Source organism: Eulemur rufifrons, chromosome 1 (assembly GCF_041146395.1).
Source record: "Eulemur rufifrons isolate Redbay chromosome 1, OSU_ERuf_1, whole genome shotgun sequence".
NCBI lineage: Eukaryota > Metazoa > Chordata > Mammalia > Primates > Lemuridae > Eulemur > Eulemur rufifrons.
In genome coordinates this window covers 65,829,449-65,849,816 of record NC_090983.1, presented here as the reverse complement: position 1 = coordinate 65,849,816, position 20,368 = coordinate 65,829,449, and the positions used below count along the sequence as shown (strand labels likewise).

General features: G+C 40.9%; 1 protein-coding gene across 1 annotated transcript; it reads left to right on the top strand.

The window, feature by feature from the left end:
- The first annotated feature begins 435 nt into the window (after nt 1-435).
- Nucleotides 436-20,323, top strand: DAPL1 (death associated protein like 1). Its single transcript, XM_069472360.1, has 4 exons — nt 436-555; nt 9,640-9,727; nt 12,041-12,101; nt 20,057-20,323. The coding sequence occupies exons 1-4, from the start codon at nt 498-500 to the stop codon at nt 20,171-20,173; spliced, it is 324 nt and encodes a 107-aa protein (XP_069328461.1). The 5' UTR covers nt 436-497; the 3' UTR covers nt 20,174-20,323.
- Nucleotides 20,324-20,368: the final 45 nt, after the last annotated feature.

The following is a 20,368-nucleotide window of genomic DNA, read 5'->3' as shown; positions in this document are numbered from 1 at the left end:
TATAAATGGTTATAATTGCAAAAACCGGGACAAAGGATTTGTTCTATACTTGTCTCTTAAGAAAGACTACAAATGCCTTGAACCAAAGATCTTGGCTTGCCCTCCTTGTCATGCCAATATATGACAAAAGCCTGTTACAATGTGGGTGCTCTATACATACTTGAGGGACGAATAGTTGGAGAGAAAAAGAATTCCACAGAGCTGCATCCTCTCCCTTTCCTCCAGTGAAAGAAAGTAAGACTTTCCCGTCTCCTTCGATGTCTACCTTGCCTTCCCAGATGCAGGGAGTAAGAAGAAAGTTTTCTTCTAAGAGAAAACTTGCCAAGGAGTTGCAGGTTCCCAGAGAGCTGCGGGACAGGCCCTGTTGCTGCTCAGCAATGCCCTTAAGGGGCCCCGCCCCCTGCCCGTATAAAGCCGGGGTGCGGTGGGGCAGCCACAGCTGGCACTCGGCCTCCAGAGCACCGGCACTGGCACTGGCACTGGCACTGGCACGCGCTATGGCAAATGAAGTGCAAGACCTGCTGTCCCCGCGGAAAGGGGGCCATCCTCCCGCAGGTAGGCTGCCCACCTGCCCTCTGTCCCGCTGCCTCTCTTCCGGCAGAGCCTGCAACAGGAGCCCCTGGCAGAGCACAGGTCCTCAACCCGGTGTCACTTTAACTTCATGCAGCCTCATTTCCTCCCCTGTCTCTCATCCTTCTTAACTTGTGTATGAAGCCACCTGGGGGCTTGTCCGGCCCCAGGTGAATAAAACCTAATTGTGTAGGGGACTATAACGGAGTCGGTGCTCGTGGAAAGGGATAGGTAGAGAGGTTGCACCTTCCCTCCCTGGCTGTAGGTTCGCAGTGACACATCCACACCTGGAAGGTGACTTGCTACCATGGAAACCTTCCTCCCTAGAGGTTCCAGCTCTAAGACTCGGTCTCCCCAAGATGCCTGTACATCATCTGACTTCGTACCAGGCAAACTAGGCAAACCAGCCTCCTTCCGCACAGAGGATAGTAACATTTCTCTCTCCCTCCCCAGGCTTTGGGTTAGGCAGTGTTATCAGGGATGTGGTTTGCCTGTCAACAAGCTGAGAAGCACTTTTTCATAAGGACTGGGGGATGGGAGGGGGCTGACTGCAAAAGGTAGCTGTCAAGGTGCTTTGCAAAACATCCACAATTGTCTTTTTTTTTTTTTTTTTTTTAATTCTTGGTATTAATATTGACTCTCTGGAATATGGAGATTGGTTCTATTGAGCTTAACCGTATGTTCATATAGATTGGCTGAGGTGTACTTGGCCTATTTTTAGTCAATTTCATGTTCTTTCAACTGCCTTCCTGTTTCCTTAAGAAAGACCTCAAAAGCTTGATCACTTTGTTCTTGCCTTGCTCCATTTACAAAATTTATTTATTGGTATAATTCTTTGGCACCTTGTCGCTGAGGTTATTTTAATCATCTTTGCTGCAGAGGGTGATGGCAGGTGTAACCTTCGCAAAGCATCAAAATCGGTCACAGTTTTGGTGGCTTTCTGGTGCGCAGCCCAGCTCAAAAGTCAGAATTTTTACTACTGATTCTGAGTTTCCAGTTCTGGATTCCATGCCCTGATCTCCTTGGACAGACTACTGATGGTTTATATTGGTTATTGGATTTAGCAATAGTTAACATCATCTCTATCTAAAGGTAATGATGCTAACAAATGGGCAGGAAGTATATATGTAAATTATCAGAAGAAAAGTTCATTACGTAGATAAAGAAAAAAAGAACACCATTTTCTTTCCTTCACTTGCACTCCAATCCTTCAAAAACAGCTAAGCTAAAACCTGATTTGCTAAACTACATTTATGCACAAAGAACACTGAGATACACTTAACCAAATGAAAGTTTGAATGAAACCACCAGGAACTTTCCGTCCCCACCACTAATGATTGCTAATTACTCTGTGTACATAGCACACCATGACTCCATCAAGCATGTCACACTGCCTCTGGCATGACAATTAATTATTATGAACTGTGACACTATAGATAAGAGGTTTGGGATAATTAGAATGGAGATGAAGGCAGACTTTTGCCTCCCCACTGAGCACAAGGGAACAAAGAAGCTTCATCCTTCAGCTTGTCTTGCTACATGTTTTAAGTCTGAACCAGTTTACCATCGTGCAAAATTTTATTTATGGAACAAAAAATAATTAGGTGCCAAAATTCTATTAAAATTTCACCTGATTTTTATAAGCAAAATCCAGATCCCTAAAAGCAGGAAGCCAACATGATATGATAGGGAAGGTATGACATGGTGTTTGGAATCAGACACACCTGGGTTTAAACCTTACTTTCCTTCCACATCTCTGAGCCTCAGTTTTCTCATCTCTGAAACGGGGTGCAATAAATAACATCCATCTGATATTGTTGTGATGGTTAAAAGAGAGAGCCTATGTAAAGTACCTGGCACATGAATGTTAACCTCTTTAAAATGCAGGCCTAGTAAAACACATTGCTGTCAGCAGAAAGTATCCTTCCCAATTTCAAGACATCCTGATGTTTCAGCTGCATTAGACAATACTGCAGTAGTCAGAACAGAAGGAAAATGCAGTGGAAAAAGATACATACCTGCCCCATAATGGTGAAAATGAAACCACTCAGAAGTCAGCTAGCTGTATCTCTTTCTCACCTATGTGTAGAGTGCTTAGCAGTTTTGCTTTTATGTGTATTAATATTATTGCCTTTCCACTAGCCCTAGTTGTACATTTATGCTGTGAAACCAGACTGCGTTAAACATGAAGTGGCCTGGGCTCTGGTGAACATAACTTTGAATTTTCTGCTTTCTTGATTTCCCTTGCTCTCAGTTTTATAAGAACCCCATTACATGACCAGCACCACCAAAAATGGGTAAGTAGGAGGTGATTCTTGGAAGACAAATGCATGATGAATAGAAAAAAGAGCAGTAGTTTCTAAGTATTTCTATATGTCCTGCACATTTTAATTTGGTGTAAGCCAAAGGAATCAGAGCCATCTGAAGAGTCACCACTGAATCCCTAGAGAATAGGTTTTCTAGCTCATTAAAGAGAGAGGGAAGTTTGGAGGGGGTATGCCCAAGTGTAAAACTTATGCAGTTATGGTCATTCTTCATTTTCTGTATAAGGACCGGGGTCATTTAAACACACACACCTGAAGGGCTTCAGTCTTTCAATTCCATCTGCTCAAGTCAACATGTGGGTCAAGCTCTGATAAGCTTGTAATGGAGGGGGGGGAGTCAACATGTGGGGGTAAGAAAGATCTATGAGGTTGGAAAAGAGCAGTTCTGAGACAAACTGCCCCTTGCCCCGGGGACAAGGTTTGATGACTGAAAGAACAACTGCCATTCACTTAATGCAGCCTGTGGCTGGTACGGCACAGAGACGTGACAGGGGCCCTGCAGGTGGATGATGTTTCACAGGGGAGCAAACTGAAGCTCAGCGAGGTGAAGGGACTTGCCCCAAGCCACACAGCTAGTGGGCAGTGGATCTGGGCTTGGAAAATGAAGGTAGCCTCATGCCAAAGCCTTCTCTTGCTCTGAAGCCACCTCTCTCTGCCTCACAACCTTCTCTTGAGGGTTGTGAGGTCTTGATTGGCAGCCTAAAATTTTCTGATAAATCAACTGTGAATGCAAAGTAAACATTTTGCAAACATCCAAACTATTAATTAAAATCTTCAAATAGAAGTTCTCAGCCACAAGGCAGAGTTTGCACAAACCTTTGTATCCTTCAGCTTTTTCCACATACATGCTCCGTGGATTAGTGAAGGAAAAAGGCTAATTTTTCTATCAGGCTTGTCTTATCCTTGACTACTCTCCACCAAAAACTGTGCAAAATGTCTGGAAAATATTAACTGCAAAATTATTATATAGAATTCTAAACTAAAAAGTTAAAAAAAAAAAAAAAAAGCAGCCACAAGAGTACAACTCTTATGCAGAAGTAGTAAAGCAAAGCTTCATTTTCCCTATATAAATTTAGATTTTCTAATGAAACTATCTGAAAGAGCATCTCTCCTCTTTCCATTTTCTGTCTCTAGCTCATTTTACTTATTGAAAGGACCTAAAGTCTTACCTTAAGTATTTGAACTCGAAGCCCTGTTAAAATGTTAAATCAGATCATCTTTCACTTTGCCCAATTCTAGTTGATCTTTCTACAAAGGTTCAAAACACACTATAGTCCCCAACATGGAGCTGTGTAAAGGATTATGAATTTAAATGGATTGATTCAGATACAGTGAGACCTTGAAAAGGTTTCTTGAGTCAGACTTACCTGGCATATGCAAAATGGGCAAGAACCCGATTGAGTTGAGTTGTAAATGATGACTCATCCAGATCCCAGGAGACCAGTGTGACCTGTGTTCCCAGCGGAGCTTTGAAGACGACCTCCCCACAAACAAGTTCCATCTGGTCCAGTCACCCCAATGTGCTCAGAGCCTTAATCCCTCAGTGCATCCCTCTATCGTATGGGGAAAGTATCTTCTGCTTCTTTCCACTGTCCATGGACAGCCAAGGGAGATTGCCTACCAGAACGAGTTTGGTACCAAGCTTGGTACAAGCCCTTCCAATCTTTGAAGGTGTTCTGGAAATTCAAGATGTGGTTTCCTTGCCGTTTCTAAATCACCGGGTTAGATTTCATAGCCTGTAACAGAGAGGAGTCAAAGACTGCTGGATGGTAGGAGGGATCTTCTGGGGGAGGATTTTTGATTATTTCCCCCCAAATGTCTCTCATTCTTATTAGTGAAGAACTCCTATGCTTGCAGCAGGGGATGGGGGGACAGTTATTTCTTTTGGCATTGATTTCTCTATTAAGTGTCCTGTGTTCTTTCTGAAGGGAGAGAAGTAATAGATTTTCTTTTGGAGGCAGATGAGAAGAGTTGGAATAACAGAACTTTATAATCAAGATTACCTAGTTCAACTTCTACTGAACTTCCCCAAATTTTCCTAGGTGTTCATGACAGGTCAACTTCTTTCTTCCATTTTAATACATTGAGAGACAAAGAACTCGTTATTGTACTGTGCCTTCTATTGCACTTTGAATAACATGAACTGTTATCTACAGCCAGACGCTGTCTTTCTGGAACTTCCACCCTTTGGTCTTCATTCTCTCTTGTGGAAAAACGTAAAATAAACATAAGTAATAATAACCACTAATTATTAATATTAATTGCCTACGATGCACAAGGTTCTTATGTTACCTCTATTCAATACAGGGTGTCCCAAAAGTCTCCATATAAAGGAAAAATTTTGTAAAATTTTGTAATGAATATTTTGTAAACAAAGCTCCATTTAGCTATGATTTCCCATTTTCCCTATCCATGGCAACTTTTTGGACACTGTAGAACAACGCTGACAACAAGAAGTCAGTATTATTCCCTTTTAAAGGATTCGGAAACTGAGCCTAAGAGGAGTTTAAGGATCTTCCTCAAGGTCGCAGAGCTTAGGAGGAGTGCAGCTATCTGATCCTACATGACAGTTCCCCAGCGGGAAAACTCTCCCCCTCCCACAAGGCCGCCCTTCCCATCTTTGAAGGTGGCACCGGACTCCCCTGAGTCCCTGCTTTTTCAGGAGCGATCTTACCAGGTTCCGTAGCTCCTCGTGTGACACGGCTCCTTTCACTCTGATCACCCTCCTCTGGAGATCCTCAGATTGTCAGTGTCCTTCCAACTGAGTGGCACAGAACTCAATATTCCAAAGGTCTTCTCATTTGTACCTATAACAATTTTGCTTCTATAGTTGACGATAATAACTAGTCCAGGTGAAAGAAAAGGAAACAATAGCATCAGGGAAAACAAAGAGGACACTAACAAGAAAATAATTACAGCACATCATGTTTGAAAAGCCCTTGTCGTGAAGAGAATGAGAAACACTGCTGAGCGTGTATTGAAGGCCCACGCCCCAGAAGCCCCAGACCTCCTACTTGATGCCTCTTGGTAGAGTAGACAGCGGTGCTGTGCGCAGACTCCACCTCTCATGCAGAGACACGCGCACCTCAAACATTCTTTCTGAAAAAGCCCATCCCTTGATTTATTTCACCTGCATTCCAGGGCTATTCGGAAGATGTTTAAAAGCAGATCATGTATGAGGATAGCATTTTCTTTCCTAAAATAAATCTAACATTACACAATTCTACTGAAAGGCTTTTATATATAAATCAATTTTTTAAAAACTTGGTAATTCAAATGACCAAATGGAGTTTATTTCATGAATGCAAGAATGGTTCAATAGCAAGATGTCTATTAATATGATTAACCATATTAATGAGAAAAACCCTCTGATTATATCCATGAATGTTGAAAAGGCTTTTGATAAAATTCAACATCTATTGGAATTTTTTAAGCCCAATGAAATAACAGAAGGCTATTTCCTTAACATAATGAAATATATATGTGAATATATGAATATATATAAAGAGAATGCATTATTCTTAATGGAAAATACTAAACACATTCCTTAAAAATTAGGAAAGCAAAGATGTTAACCATCACCACTATTAAACATTATTCTACAGGAGGTAATATTATTCTTTGCGGTTATGTCATTTTTACCTAAAAAACCTAAGAAAATCTATTTTAAAAAACTATTACCAACAATAAGAGAATACAGTAAAGCCTGAGCATAAAATCAATAACATTAAAAGAATAACAGCAATCTGTTAGAGTTGCAGTGTCGACCCATGTACAACAGCAGCAACAACAAAGATAAATGTTAGCAAATAAACCTAACAATAAATGTGCAAGACTTATGTGAACAAGTTCCCGACGAACCCCAAAGAAGACATGAACAATGGAAAAGCATACTATGTTCTTGCACAGAGAGCCACCAGGAACATAGAATCATGAATTTTCCCTCTAAAAAAAAAAATCTATAAATTTAATGGTAAGACTATTAAAAATATATCAACAGGATTTTTAATAGGAAATTGACAAACGGATTCTAAAGTTCATGTGGGGGAGGCAGAGGGAGGGGTGAAAACCTACCTACCAGGAACAATGAACACAATGCAGTGTTGGCGCACTTACACCCCTGACTAAAGCATTATAAAAGCTATCCATGTAACAAAAACATTGGTACCCCTTAGTATTGAACTAAAAATTAATTAATTTAAAAATTCTGCAAAGGAAATGTAATAAGGGAGGGACTAACTGTCAGATATTAAACTATGCTATCATGCTGCAATAATTACAATAATGTTGTGATGGCAAATGAACAGTCAGCGACATTAAGGGAACAGAAGGCCAGAAGTAGTCACAAATATATATGTATATATTTACATGTACATATATATTTGAGAGTATACAATAAAGGTGGCATTTCAAATTAATAAAGAAAAGATGGATTTTGTTATTCTTAGAGATAGGATCTTGCTCTGTTGCCCAGGCTGGAGTGCAGTGGTGTGATCATAGCTCCCTGTAACCTCAAACTCCTGGGCTCAAGTGATCCTCCTGCCTCAGCCTCCCAAGTAGCTGGGACTACAGGCACACACCACCACGCCCAGCTAACTTTATATTTTTTGTAGAAACAGGATCTGTCTGTGTTGCCCAGGCTGGTCTCAAACTCCTGGCCCCAAGCAATCCTCCCACCTCAGCCTCCCAAAGCACTGGGATTAACAGGCATGGGCCACGATGCTCGGCCGAAAAGATGGATTTTTCAATTTTATTGGGATCATCTGAAAAAAATCTTGCATCCCCCCACATGACTCTACAAAATCCATTCTAAAAGGATCAAGGATTTAAATATGTGATTTGAAGATTGAATGTACAAAATGAAACCATAAACGTCCTACAAGAAAATGGATGTTTATAAAACATCAGATTTCCTTAGTGATACAAAACCCATAAGAGATTGACAAGGTCACACAAAAGCAGCAAATTTCTGCATGGCAAAAACATCATCAATAAAATCAAAAAGCAGCAACTGGTGCAATAAAATATATTTGCAATGTATCTCATAGACAAAGAGCTTCTACAAATCAATAAAAGACAGGAAAAGACTAGCAATCAATAGAAAAAATGAACAAAGGATTTGAACAGTTCACAGAAAATACAAATGGTTTCTGAGGCACAGAAGCCATTTATTTTTTGACTTACTGGTTGACAAAACCAAACATTTTCTAGCTCATATTGTTGCCAGGGGTATCGGGAAACAGTCACTGTCATCCTAGCTGGTGAGATTGTAAATTGGCTTGACCTCTGCAAAGGGCAATTTGGCAAGATTTAATAAAATTCCCAATGCACAAACTCTTAAGAACCAACCAGAGCACGTCTAGGAATTTATCCATGGATGTACTTGTACAAAATTATATATATAAATGGGTATTCATTGCACTATGTTTGTGATAGCAATGGATTACAAACATGAAATGTCCAACATTAGGGAACTGGTTAAGTAAACACAGGATGTTCGTATAATAAAATTTTAAAGCAGATGTTAAAAACAAAGACACGCAGACATGGAACTTTCTCCAAAATATATGATTAAATGAAGAAAATAAATAAGATGTAAAGCAGTGTGTATCCTATACTACCACTTAAAAAAAAATAATACATAAGCATATTATAGAACAACTGGATGAAGACATAAGAAACAACATTAGCAGTATCTGGAGAGGGACTCTGGGAGGTGGTTACCTTTTGAATTTTGTGCCTTATGCAGGTATTACATAACAAAAAAAATAAATAATAATTTTGAAAGAACAATAATAAAGTCAATTCACAAGGGCATTGAGAAATAGGATAGGTTTTCTTTCTTTTTCACTTTATTGGAGCACAGTTTTAGAAAATTGCCAGTCTGGCATTTTCATAAATAGAATTAATAGGTTCAAACAAATCCATGTTCATTTAGCTTTTTCTCATTTGAGCTTGTCAGATTTAGATGTGCAAATTTCCTGGGAACAGAAAAAAGTATTTGCTTTGACTTGCTATCTGAAATGGGTTGTTCCTTTTCAAAAGTTGATTTCATCTGACATTGTTAAACAGTTGAATTGCTGTTAGGTCGTCTGTAGCCTAATTAACACTAATTGATCTCTTGAATGGCAGGATTATTAATGCAGTTTAATTACTCATTAGAACATCTGAGCATGGCCAACACCGGAGGTTTGGGGTCTGGGCTGGAAGGTGGTTATCCGGTGCGATCGGAACCACCTCTGTTGAATGAAACGCCTGTTGTCACCGTGTGCCCTGACTTCTGGCTTGTCTCTGAGAATCTGGCTTTTGAAAGCTTTGGTTGAACAAAAAAAAAAAAAAAAAAAAAATGCAAGCCACACACAAGCTTTAATCTTGTGGGAAACCAGAGGGTCACATTGTAATTGTCGGTTGCTATCGTGAAGAATGTAATTGGTTTGATAATAAGAAAAAATGTTTTTCAGTGAAATGCCTAAGGGAGTATGTTGTTATTCTCCCCAAATCTAAGGTGTAGCCTTCTGCTGCTTTTTCAGCCTCGGTTCCACCTCTCTGAGCATAAACAAGTAGATCTCAGCCCTTCTTCCTCCCCCATCTTAAATGCCTGAAAAAAATGTTTTCTTTTTATTGTGTTGTTTTAGATCCTTCAAAAATACGTTCAAAAATTCTTTTCAAATCTAAATTCATACCTTGAATAACCAAACCTTCTCTCACTGTTCTGACTTTCATGTTGATGCTTATTTGTTTATAGTAAAAGCTGGAGGAATGCGAATTTCCAAAAAACAAGAAATTGGCATCTTGGAGAGACATAACAAAAAAACAGGATTAGAGAAAACAAGGTAGGGACTGCTTCATTTTTTCTTCATCTCCTTGAGGAGTTTTGAATGACTTTGCTTCCAGAGGTTATGTTGGGACAAACCAAAGCTCCCTATGGCATTTGGAGGCAGCCAGCCAGGGGTGGGGTGGGGTGGGGTCATGATGCGTGGTGACTTGGGTGGTGCAAGGGGTAGGTGGCTGCCACCTGGAGGGCTCTCTCCGGGCCCCCATCACGATCTCCACCCATCCTTCTCTCTGCGTCCAGCCCAGCAGCTTTGTCCTTAAAAGGCATGGTCCTAACTGCATCCAAACCAGACACACGTCCTATTTTCAGACCAGCCTTTAAAATATTGTCCCTAGGCTGGCCCTGTTTTCATAATATGCTTTCTGCTGAAGCAAATCTCCTGAATTGAAAATAAATGCCTTTTTTGGTTTTAAATTCATCACTCAATTATTTAGAAACTAATGGCCACTATATTTGGCATAGCCGGAAGGCATATAGAGAGTGAGGCTGGCTTTTCCCTGCTCCTTCAGCCATAACCTTGACACTGCGCTATGCCCAGCTCAGCAGAGAGCTGTGGGCTGCATCAGATATGCTAATGGCCCAACCACCCTAAGCCTTGGTTAACGAAAATGAGCGCATTTTAAAAAGAAAGAAACAGGCAGAACCGGTTCCTCCAAGTAGCATAATGAGGAGGCTTCTGAGACTATTAGTTTTAAGATGGTTTCCATAAATCAATTGATGAGCGACTCAGAAGGAGTCTATTAGAAGATGCTCAAGGCACCTCCTTAGGAGTTAAATGGCACCAGTCTCAGAAAGAGAATGTGGAGGGAAACCCACTGTGGAATTTCTTTTACTCTTTTATATAAATTTATTTGTAAATCTCTTTAAAAATCTTCTTCGCAATTTCTGGGAAGGAATTTTTTTGAAGATTTTCTGCCTTCCACTTTTGAATGAAATACTGATTTACCTCATTAGCAGCAAGTCATTCGTTTCTTTTGGTATCAGAAAATAACCATCGCATGGTGAAAGCGAAGCTGCAGGTCCTCACGAGTGGAGGTCACACATTATTTACTTCTGATCCAGCATCTAGGACAGTTCCTTGAATAGTGAATGCACTCCGTTAATGGTATCAGACTGTTGAATTGCAAGCTGATTAATTTTCAGAGCCTATTCTGTCTCTAAAACCTGACTCAGGCATGAGCCCTGTTTCTCGTGCACTGGTTTACATGCCTGAGCAAGGGGGCCTCAGGAACTAAAGAATCTTGCCATGGAAATGACTTCTAATTCATTCATTTCTCTGCATCTAAGAAAACTGGGGACTTACTATTAATTCTAACATCATCTGAACAATGTGTGCAGAGGAATTGGCTAGACAGTAATCAAGTAGTCATTAAAAGACAGGAATTGGACTACTATGGAACTTAAACAGTCATAGATAGCACTCTCACTCTTGCCCTGATTACCAGGGACAGGTTATATGGGACTTGAAGCTTATAGAATTTGGGGGCCATTTTAAAGAAAAATAAGCAAAAATTACAAATAAGAAATGGCTAAGGCCCCTCCTAAGGCCTTGGGAGGATCCGATGTGGTAAGAGAGCCTGAGGCCTCAGCTTCATTAGCTCTGCTGTACATTCGCCTCTGCTGTTTACATCTGCTAGCAGGGTGTGTGCACGGGCTAGGAGAGCCTCATTTTCCTGGACAAACACTTCTTACCTCTGCTTGGAAAATAGCCGTTAAAAAACATACCATACAAAATAAATTTCTAAGCATCATCAATCTACGTCCACTTCCTAATAATTTCTACTAACCAACACAAAACCATCCAGAAAAAAATATGCCAAGCGCAGAGAGTCCTTCAAGACATTGTACTGCAGACTTGGCCCTGATTGAAACGCTCCTACAAAATAACTTGGCCTGAGAGAAAGAAGCCAGACACAAACGAGTACATGCTGTCGATGGTTCGTTTTCTGAAGGACAAAAACAGTCAAAACTAATCCATGGGGCTGTCAGTCCGGGTAGTGGTTATCCTTAGGGGCAGCTAGTTTGACTAGTGGTTTCAGTCTGATTTACCAAGTTATACACTTATAATATGCACATTTTCTGTATATATATGTCAAAGAAAAGTTAAAATAACAATAATAATAACATCTTGGCCTACAAAGCTTGTTGTATGTAGCCCGTGAGTACGCAGTGGCAGAATTGTTGTCTTCTAGATGTTGCCAAGCAGAGTGAAAGCTTAAAAGCCAAGGAAACAGACTGCTGTATAAATCATGCAGCCTTTGTAGTGGGAAAGTTTTTACGCTCTATTTGAAGTTTCTCTTCATCTTCGCAGTGCCATTGCAAATGTTGCCAAAATACAGACGCTGGATGTCCTGAATGACACACTGGAGAAGGTGAGCCGTGGTGGGGCAATCGCACGGTGCTCCAAGCTGGTATTTACCCAGCAGATCAGGCTGCACAGGGGAAAAAACAGATGACCACTGAGGCTTTTCCCAACCCAGAGGTTTGATGTCTTTGTGAAAGAATCTGCTCTTGGGCACAGGAACACAAAGTGGTTTGGGTGAGAAAAGCTGTTTCTCCCACATTCCTAAAGTGTCCATCTAATAAATCATTTCAAAAACAAGATAGGAAATAAAGCAAGAACCATGATGCTGAATTTGCAGAACTCTACTTTGCCATCCCAAGGATTTCTCGGAAACATTGGCATGTTTTCACAAAAGGCAGCCTGTGTGGTGGGAAGGCAGCAGTTTCTGACCTTCCTCCCTGCCTCAGCGTTCCCATAAGGAGATATTTGATTTGAGGCGAGGGTGGATGTGGAGAATTGCACAGTTTAGGGCTGGAGGAAGGCTGGGCACCAGCTGAGTTAACCCAGTAAAGTCTGTTTATAAAGATAATTGACCATTGCTATTTTTACTTCTATATCATGAATTTCTTCTAAGTAGCTCAAGAAACTCAGAAGCCTTTTAACCAAGGCCGAGCATGGTGGCTCACAATTATAATCCCAGCAGTTTGGGAGGCCAAGGCAGGAGAATCCCTTGAGGCCAGGAGTTCGAGACCAGCCTGGGAAACACAGAGAGACCCTGTCTCTACAAAAAACTTAAAAATTAGCCAGGGTTGGTGGTGTATGCCTATAGTTCTAGCTACTTGGGAGGCTGAGGCAGGAGAATTGCTCAAGCCCAGCAGTTTGGGGCTGCAATGAGCTATGATGGCACCACCACACTCTAGCCTGGGCAACAGTGCAAGACCCCTCCTCTTAAAAAAAACGAAAGGAAACTCTTACCAACTTAGATCTGTATCTAAGAAACCAACTTAAACAGTGGTTTGGTTTTTGGATCTTATAGTTTGTTTTTAAATTTTGTAGGTAAACAGAGACTCCTTATTCTACTTTTAGTAGGTAGGCACATTATGTTCAAGGTTTTCTGCTACTCTCACATTTATTGAAGGGACACGACTAGGCAAAACCTCTGTAGAAGGAAGACTTGCTGTTACTGGCAAAATCAGGGATCTGAGGACCATCAGTTCAGCCTTTGAAAAAAAAAATGAGAGCGGAAACTGTGCAGCTGGCCTTTGGGGCCCCCATGTGGCACTGGCTCCACCACCCACTACCTGTATGACCCTGAGCAAGTTACTTGTCCTGTGCCTCAGCTTCCTTGTCTGTATAATGGAGGAAAGGAAGAGTACATAGCTTGGAGGGTTGTTGTGTAGAGTAAATGAGTTCACAGCACATGAAGCTCTTAGAGGGGTAACCTCTTTGCATTCTCTGTTACGGTTAGTAGCATTGGTTTTATGGCAATGAAACGAAAAAGTATGTCTAAAGTCCATCACGTTACAGGGCAGATTGTACAAGGCAAGATCTTGATGATGAGCTATAGCTTACAGAGCCTCCTAATGTGGGGGACTTGGTTCTCCCACTCAGATAGATGTGGGGTGAGGTCATAAGTGACTCTGTGCCTTCCTGGCTTCAGAGGAAGGGCTGGTGGATGACACACTGTCAGGGGAACACAAGCTGCCCACTCCTGCATCTTACGTTCTCTTGTTCCCACCCACTTAACATTTGTTCCTCGGAGCAAGAGAATGCCCATAGTTTTAAGTGGAACTGGATAGAATAGACACATCCCTCTAGGCTATGTGTTAACTCAAAATAAAATGTTGCAAAGGAATAGTCAATAGAGATTGATCATACTGTATAGCTGTATATTAGGTATGATGCCAGAGTCTACATTGTGTTTCTATAGACATATATGCATATATATTTGATATAGAGGATTCTTTCTCTTTATTTTAAAAATGTCTCTTCTTTATTTCAAATATAAAACAATAAACAAACAATAATAATAAGTTGTATTTGGAAACCATAAGAGAACATTGAGATGACATTCTGTTAGAAATATTTTTAACAACAATTTTACCTATTTAAAAAAATACTTTTAGCACTCAGCTCAACGTTCACTGGAGTAGGACCGTGGCTTAGACTGCACAGATGACTGGTGAGGAGAGCAGGTTCTGATGTCAGCCACCAACTGCCCGATTCCTATGCCGGCTCTGCCACTCATCAGCTGTGTATCCCTGGGCAGGTTTCGTCACTCCTATGTGCTTCTCTTTCCTCAACTGTGAATGAGAATGTGATTATTAGTATCTACGTCACAGCGATAGCGTGAGAATAAAGTGAAGTTATATAACACAAGCAAAATACTTAGTACTGTTTGCCCTCGGTGATTTAGCTTCTATTCCCAGGCATGCATCCTCCCATCACCTGGAATCCCAGCCTAAGGATAAGGAGCCAGCAACAAAAATATGTCCCAAGATTACCATAAGTGACTGTCTCATATATGGATGTTGCTGGGATCCGTGTGTTTCCCTACAGCTGAGAAAAATCCCCCCTGAATCCATAATCCAACCTGAAGCCTAGTAGGATTTCGTAAGAAAAGTCAACCTGGGTTTGAGCTCTGCTGACCACACGATGCTGAGATCAGTGGTGTCAGGGGGGCGAGGGGGGCGGGCTTGATCACAAAATGACAGCAGGGAACTGGGGGGAATGATGGGACGGTTCTATATCTTGATCATGGTAGTAGTCACAGACGGTATGCGCTTGTCAAAATTAAAGCAGTACGCTTAAAAGGGTAAATTTTACTGTGGGTAAATTTTACCTTGACCTTTAAAAATGAAAAACAATGCTGCATAAACTATACAGGCTGATGAAAAAAATAAAAAGATATAGAAAAGATACAGAGAGATAGCTATAAATATCTTTTGATACATTTTTCCTGTGTGGCAATGATTCTCCCCACACTATACATTGTCACAGAAACCTAATACTATACAAGCGGTCAGAAGAAACACAGTAGCAGAATTGAGGGCCACATCCCCTACATTCATCAACATTTGTTCATGCCCTCGGCTACAATTATATCTACCCCATGTTATTTTTCATACCGGTTATAAGAACTTAAGAGTCTGAAACAACTCCTATCCACAGGATCTCATTAACCACTCAGTCATGGCAGGGAATTTCTATCCATATGCTATTCCTCTCTGGATACCCTACTTGAAAACCAACATAGGGTTTAAGATTTGGGAGATTGAAAACCAATTCCCAAAGAGTTGGACTTACACAAATCAAAGCGAGAAGCAGCCTAAAATTTCGCTTCATACTATTTCCCCACCTCTCTCTTCCCTTCACATAGACCTCTTTTTCCCACCCCACCCCATTTCTCCTTCCTTCCCTACCTCTGAAAGCCCTAAATAATGAGAGCGCTTATGTTGCCCAGCGGCAAACATGACATGGTATTCCTGCAGAAAATGGGTTGTGTAACCTGAAAGCTCTCTAGGCTAAAAATCTGGGAGACCTGGTCTTAGACCAAGTTCCACCCACTTCTTAGAGGTCATTTGAACTTCTAGCTGCCACGTAGCTCCTCTGGGATTTGTGTTTGTTCATTTTCTTAAAAAGAAAAATAAGACAGAGTGGAAGCGAATGATACCGCCGAACGTATTAATTCTCTGGACAGTCATGGAAGTTAAATTTGGTAATAGTTGTGAAGCTTTTCAGAACATAAAAATATCCAGTTAAAACATCAGCAACAGGGGTGGGTTATGGTGTGGAGGGTGACGGGATGTTGAAGCCTGGTTAAAGTTAGGGCCATTTTTTTCAAGCTACTGGGACCCTGGGGGAGAGAAAACTATTGAAGGCATCTGCAAATTTTAAAAGGTTTCTCTTGTTCTGTAGATTAATATCACTGTAGGAGTATCCTTGAATTTCATTGACAAGAGCCGATGTTTTGTTTTAGCACTTTGCTTAACAGGGTGTGGAAATTTAAGTGCCTACATTCAAGTTGAAAGTTAACACCCTGGAAAGATGAATGAAAGTGCTGCCAGTCTGCGAATACTACCCAAGTTCAGGCTCTAAAACAAAACCTGCAGCTGATTTTCTTGCATCTAGAATTTCTTTCACAGCTGCAGTCATAAAGACCTTTATCACACTTCTTTTGCTTTTTCTCTGAAACTAAAAATATAGATTCTGAGGTCAGAGCTCCCTAAGATGAAGGTAAATTCTCAATGTGGGAGTTTCTATTAATCAAGTTTCCAAGTTCAATATGTTGCCCCTATAATGGAATCACAGCAACGCAGAATCCTTATACACATACTGGCCTTGAATTCTTTTTCCCATGGGGTTACCCTAGATTCTCTGACCCTCATGAATCAGACAAGAAACACTTTCATTCTACAAACACTATCATTTTACAAAGACTAATGATGAAAATTCCACAGCTTCCCCAAAGTTAAAATGTCAGGCTGAAATACAGCTGGCTGTAGGTTGTACTCTGGAAAGCTGTTTCTACTTATTTCTAGTTCAGACTTGAAAATAAAATCTTCCTGTCTTTGTTGATATAAAATCTATAGGAAAGAATTAGTGTATTTAGAGGTTGACCATTTTATTTATAGTTTCATCAATTCTGATGAAAGATTCTTTATACCCTCTCCACCCACAACCACAAGCCCTTCTGCGTCCCCACCAAGGGGCAGGACTATGCGAAAGAGAATTTGACTCTCCTGTCATCATATTTTCAAGAGTTGCTATAAAACGGTGCTACCGGTGCCCTCAAACCGTACACTTGTAGCTTAACAATCGTGGACATTTTATCTAAGGCTATTATCTTTGCCGGGATTATTTCCACTTCCTTCTCAATGCTGTTGATTTTATTTCCTTCCCTCAAACCTTCACGACCAGTTCATAGATGGTCAACAGGGGCTGCCTCAGTCTCCCTGTCATTCTCATAATCTGGCATTCCTCTCCTGAGAAGCAGTCGAGCAGCACTTTCAGAACATAGTTAAATGCCTTAGTTAAAATGTAACCCCTAACCCTTGTGCACTGCGGATGGGAACGTAAAACGGTGCAGCTTCTGTGGAAAACGATATTGCATGTCCTCAAACAATGACACATACAATTGCCATATGATCGAGCAATCCCATTTCTGGGTATATGCCCAAAAGAACTAAAAGTAGGGACTCGAACAGATATTCGTACACCAGTGTTCATAGCAGTGTCAGTCACAACAGCCAAAAGGTAGAAACAACCCCCAAGGTGTTCATCAACAGATGAACAGATACACAGAATGTGGTATACACACAATGGAATATTTCTTAGCCTTAGAAAGGAAGGAAATTTGGACACATACTGTAATTCAGATGAACCTTGAAGACATTATGCTCAGTGAAATAAGCCAAACACAAAGGGATAAAACTGCGTGATTCCACTTACATGAGGTGCCTAGAGCAGTCAGATTCATAGAGACAGGAGGTAGAGTGGTGGTTGCCAGGGACTGGGAGGAGGGAAAGGGGAGTTGTTATTTAATGGGTGCAGAGTTTCAGTTTGTGATGATGCAAAAGTTCTGGAGATGGATGGTGGTGATTGTTGCCCAGTGTGAGTCTACTTAATGCCCCTGAACTGCGCATACACTTAAAAATGGTTAAAATGGAGAATTTTATGTTTTGCATATATTACCACAATTTTTAAATATGACCAAAACAATGTAGCCCCTAAAGTGTAGAGATCACCCTGAAGATGATCAAATAACATATGAGTGCTGTACTAAGCAATAATCGTGTTCTAACACACGTTCTCCTTTCCCCTTTCCCAGCTCCACCCATCATCCCTCTCATGGCTTCAGAACCACAATCCACTATGGCTCTCTCCCTTCCAGTCCCAACTTGTCATCCTGTCCCACCCTGCCTTGGCTAATTGCCCAGATTTCTGTTATATCAGAGTTATTTGTTTGTTTCCTTTCTCACCCTCTTTTACCTTACATTTGACCTTAAGTAACTTGCCAAATGGTTCTTCCTACCTGTGATCTCTTGAATGTGACTTAAAGCTAACCTGAAGTAACCCATCTGTTTTGATTGAGACTAAAGATACCCAGGCTAGAAGCAAACAACTAAAGTCAGTGACCTCTTACATTTCCTTCTGGTTCTAACATTAAAAGAAAAACAAAACAAAACCCCTTGCCCTTTCCAGGCTGTAAAACGTACGTCACGTGGTCTGATGATAACTGATCTGACAAAAAAAAGTCACCGGCTCTTTTTTAGATCCTAAAGCAACATTTATGATCAATACCTCAGCTATGTTTTTTCCATTCTTCTAGAATGTCAGCAGAGATCATCCTTGAGCTTAACAATTTATATAACTTGTACCTGCTCATTATAAGGCCGGGCGCGGTGGCTCACGCCTGTAATCCTAGCACTCTGGGAGGCCGAGGCGGGTGGATCGCTCGAGGTCAGGAGTTCAAGACCAGCCTGAGCAAGAGCGAGACCCCGTCTCTACTAAAAATAGAAAGAAATTATATGGACAACTAAAATATATATATACAAAAAATTAGCCGGGCATGGTGGCACATGCCTGTAGTCCCAGCTACTCGGGAGGCTGAGGCAGTAGGATCGCTTAAGCCCAGGAGTTTGAGGTTGCTGTGAGCTAGACTGACGCCACGGCACTCACTCTAGCCCGGGCAACAGAGTGAGACTCTGTCTCAAAAAAAAAAAAAAAAAAAAATATAACTTGTACCTGCTCATTATAAAAGAAAAAAATTAGAAAAATACTGATAAGTAAGGCAAAGAAAAAGACTAGGAATGGCCCATAATTCTATCCCCCAGAGATAACCATTGCTAACACTTCGGTGTATATTCTTCTAGTGTGTTTAATTTTTTAAGCCCAATAAGAAAGAACTTTCTGGAGTCCAGTTTCACTTGAAAGGGATGGCTGTGTGCCTGGGGCTTGGGCAAGGACATTTGAGAAGAGATGTAAGGCACATATGTTTTCCCTGGCTTAGAAGAGCCCAAACAAACCATAAACAATGTGACTTGTGGGGTCGTGAACAGTTTAGCTCCCGATTTATTTAATTTGAGTGTCAGGGCAAAGGCATCTAAGTTGAATGGTGGTGACTTAAATTCCTAGTGAGCCAAGGCATGTCTTCCTTGCCTGCTAAGGGACGTGTCCTTTGGTACTTTAATACTCTATTGATGAGCTTGGAAATCAAGAACTAGAATGGACCCGAGATTTCACTGGGTCCAAATTCTCCTCCTGGAAAAACTCCATCTGAAGTGTTCAGCAGCACTGAGCATTCTTTCCATCTTAAACTATCCTTAATGTAAATTCCATATGGTTTCTTGGTTCCATATGCAATTTCTCTTTTTGTCAAAGTCTCAGTGTGTATTAATTTGAATCTATTTAAGCCTACTTCCTCATAGATGGCTTCTGTGGAAATGAATAATGACAACTTTTGTTACCTGAAGCCAGTGAGTCGTTCTGTCTTGCCTTCACCGGGCTGTTTAGACTGCGCTATATGGAACCGCCAACATCACACTGTTTTTGACCATTTTTGACCTATGAAAATAGCGATTTCACATACTCAGACCTAGTAAATAACCCTACCTCTTCCTAGCTGCTTTCAGAGGTTCTTTATTTCTTTCGACAATCAAGGAGATTTTTACCCCTCTCAGGACCTTCTCCAATGTCCCCGTAGCCTTCTCAGAATACAGTGATCCATACGTATCCCAGTGCCAGAGGAATTGCTAATATTACAGAGGGCTGATGCAGATATATTAATAATTAATCACTCTACTTAAAATACCAATTCAACATTTGAAAAATTCAAGACAAGTTAATGAGGGAAAGCCCAGGTTCGCACAGACTCCCATGGGTCCAGGGCTAGAAGTGGTACAGAAAAAAAGAGATCTGATCAAAGAAATAAACAAAATTGTGAAATTTCCCTGACCAACTGTATTCCTTTCTAATACTTTAATATTTCATGGCCAAAAAGATCCAATATGCTTATTTTTTTCTTCCTTTCTCACCTTTAAGCTCAATCATAAATTTCCAGCAACAGTGCACACGGCACATCAGAAACCCACACCTGCTCTGGAGAAGGTCGCTCCACTGAAAAGGATCTACATTATTCAGCAGCCTCGAAAATGTTAAGCCAGAGCATAAAACATAGCCGTCTGGCCAACTGCCTCGAACATCTGACAGCTTAGCACAGAGGGCAGAAGCTTTCCGTAGGCCCAGTGAAAACAGCTTTTGTACCTTCTCTTTTGACTTTAGATAATAAAGCATCCAAAATTGTAAATCCATTGTGTTCCTTTGCCTCTTTTTGGTCCAGGTCGGATCCCATTG

Excerpts from the sequence above, each read along its gene's own strand:
- DAPL1 (XM_069472360.1), top strand. The coding sequence starts at position 498 with ATGGCAAATGAAGTGCAAGACCTGCTGTCCCCGCGGAAAGGGGGCCAT. Across the intron at positions 9,728-12,040 it reads ACAGGATTAGAGAAAACAAG|TGCCATTGCAAATGTTGCCA; the intron begins GTAGGGACTGCT and ends TCATCTTCGCAG. Across the intron at positions 12,102-20,056 it reads TGAATGACACACTGGAGAAG|CTCAATCATAAATTTCCAGC; the intron begins GTGAGCCGTGGT and ends CTCACCTTTAAG.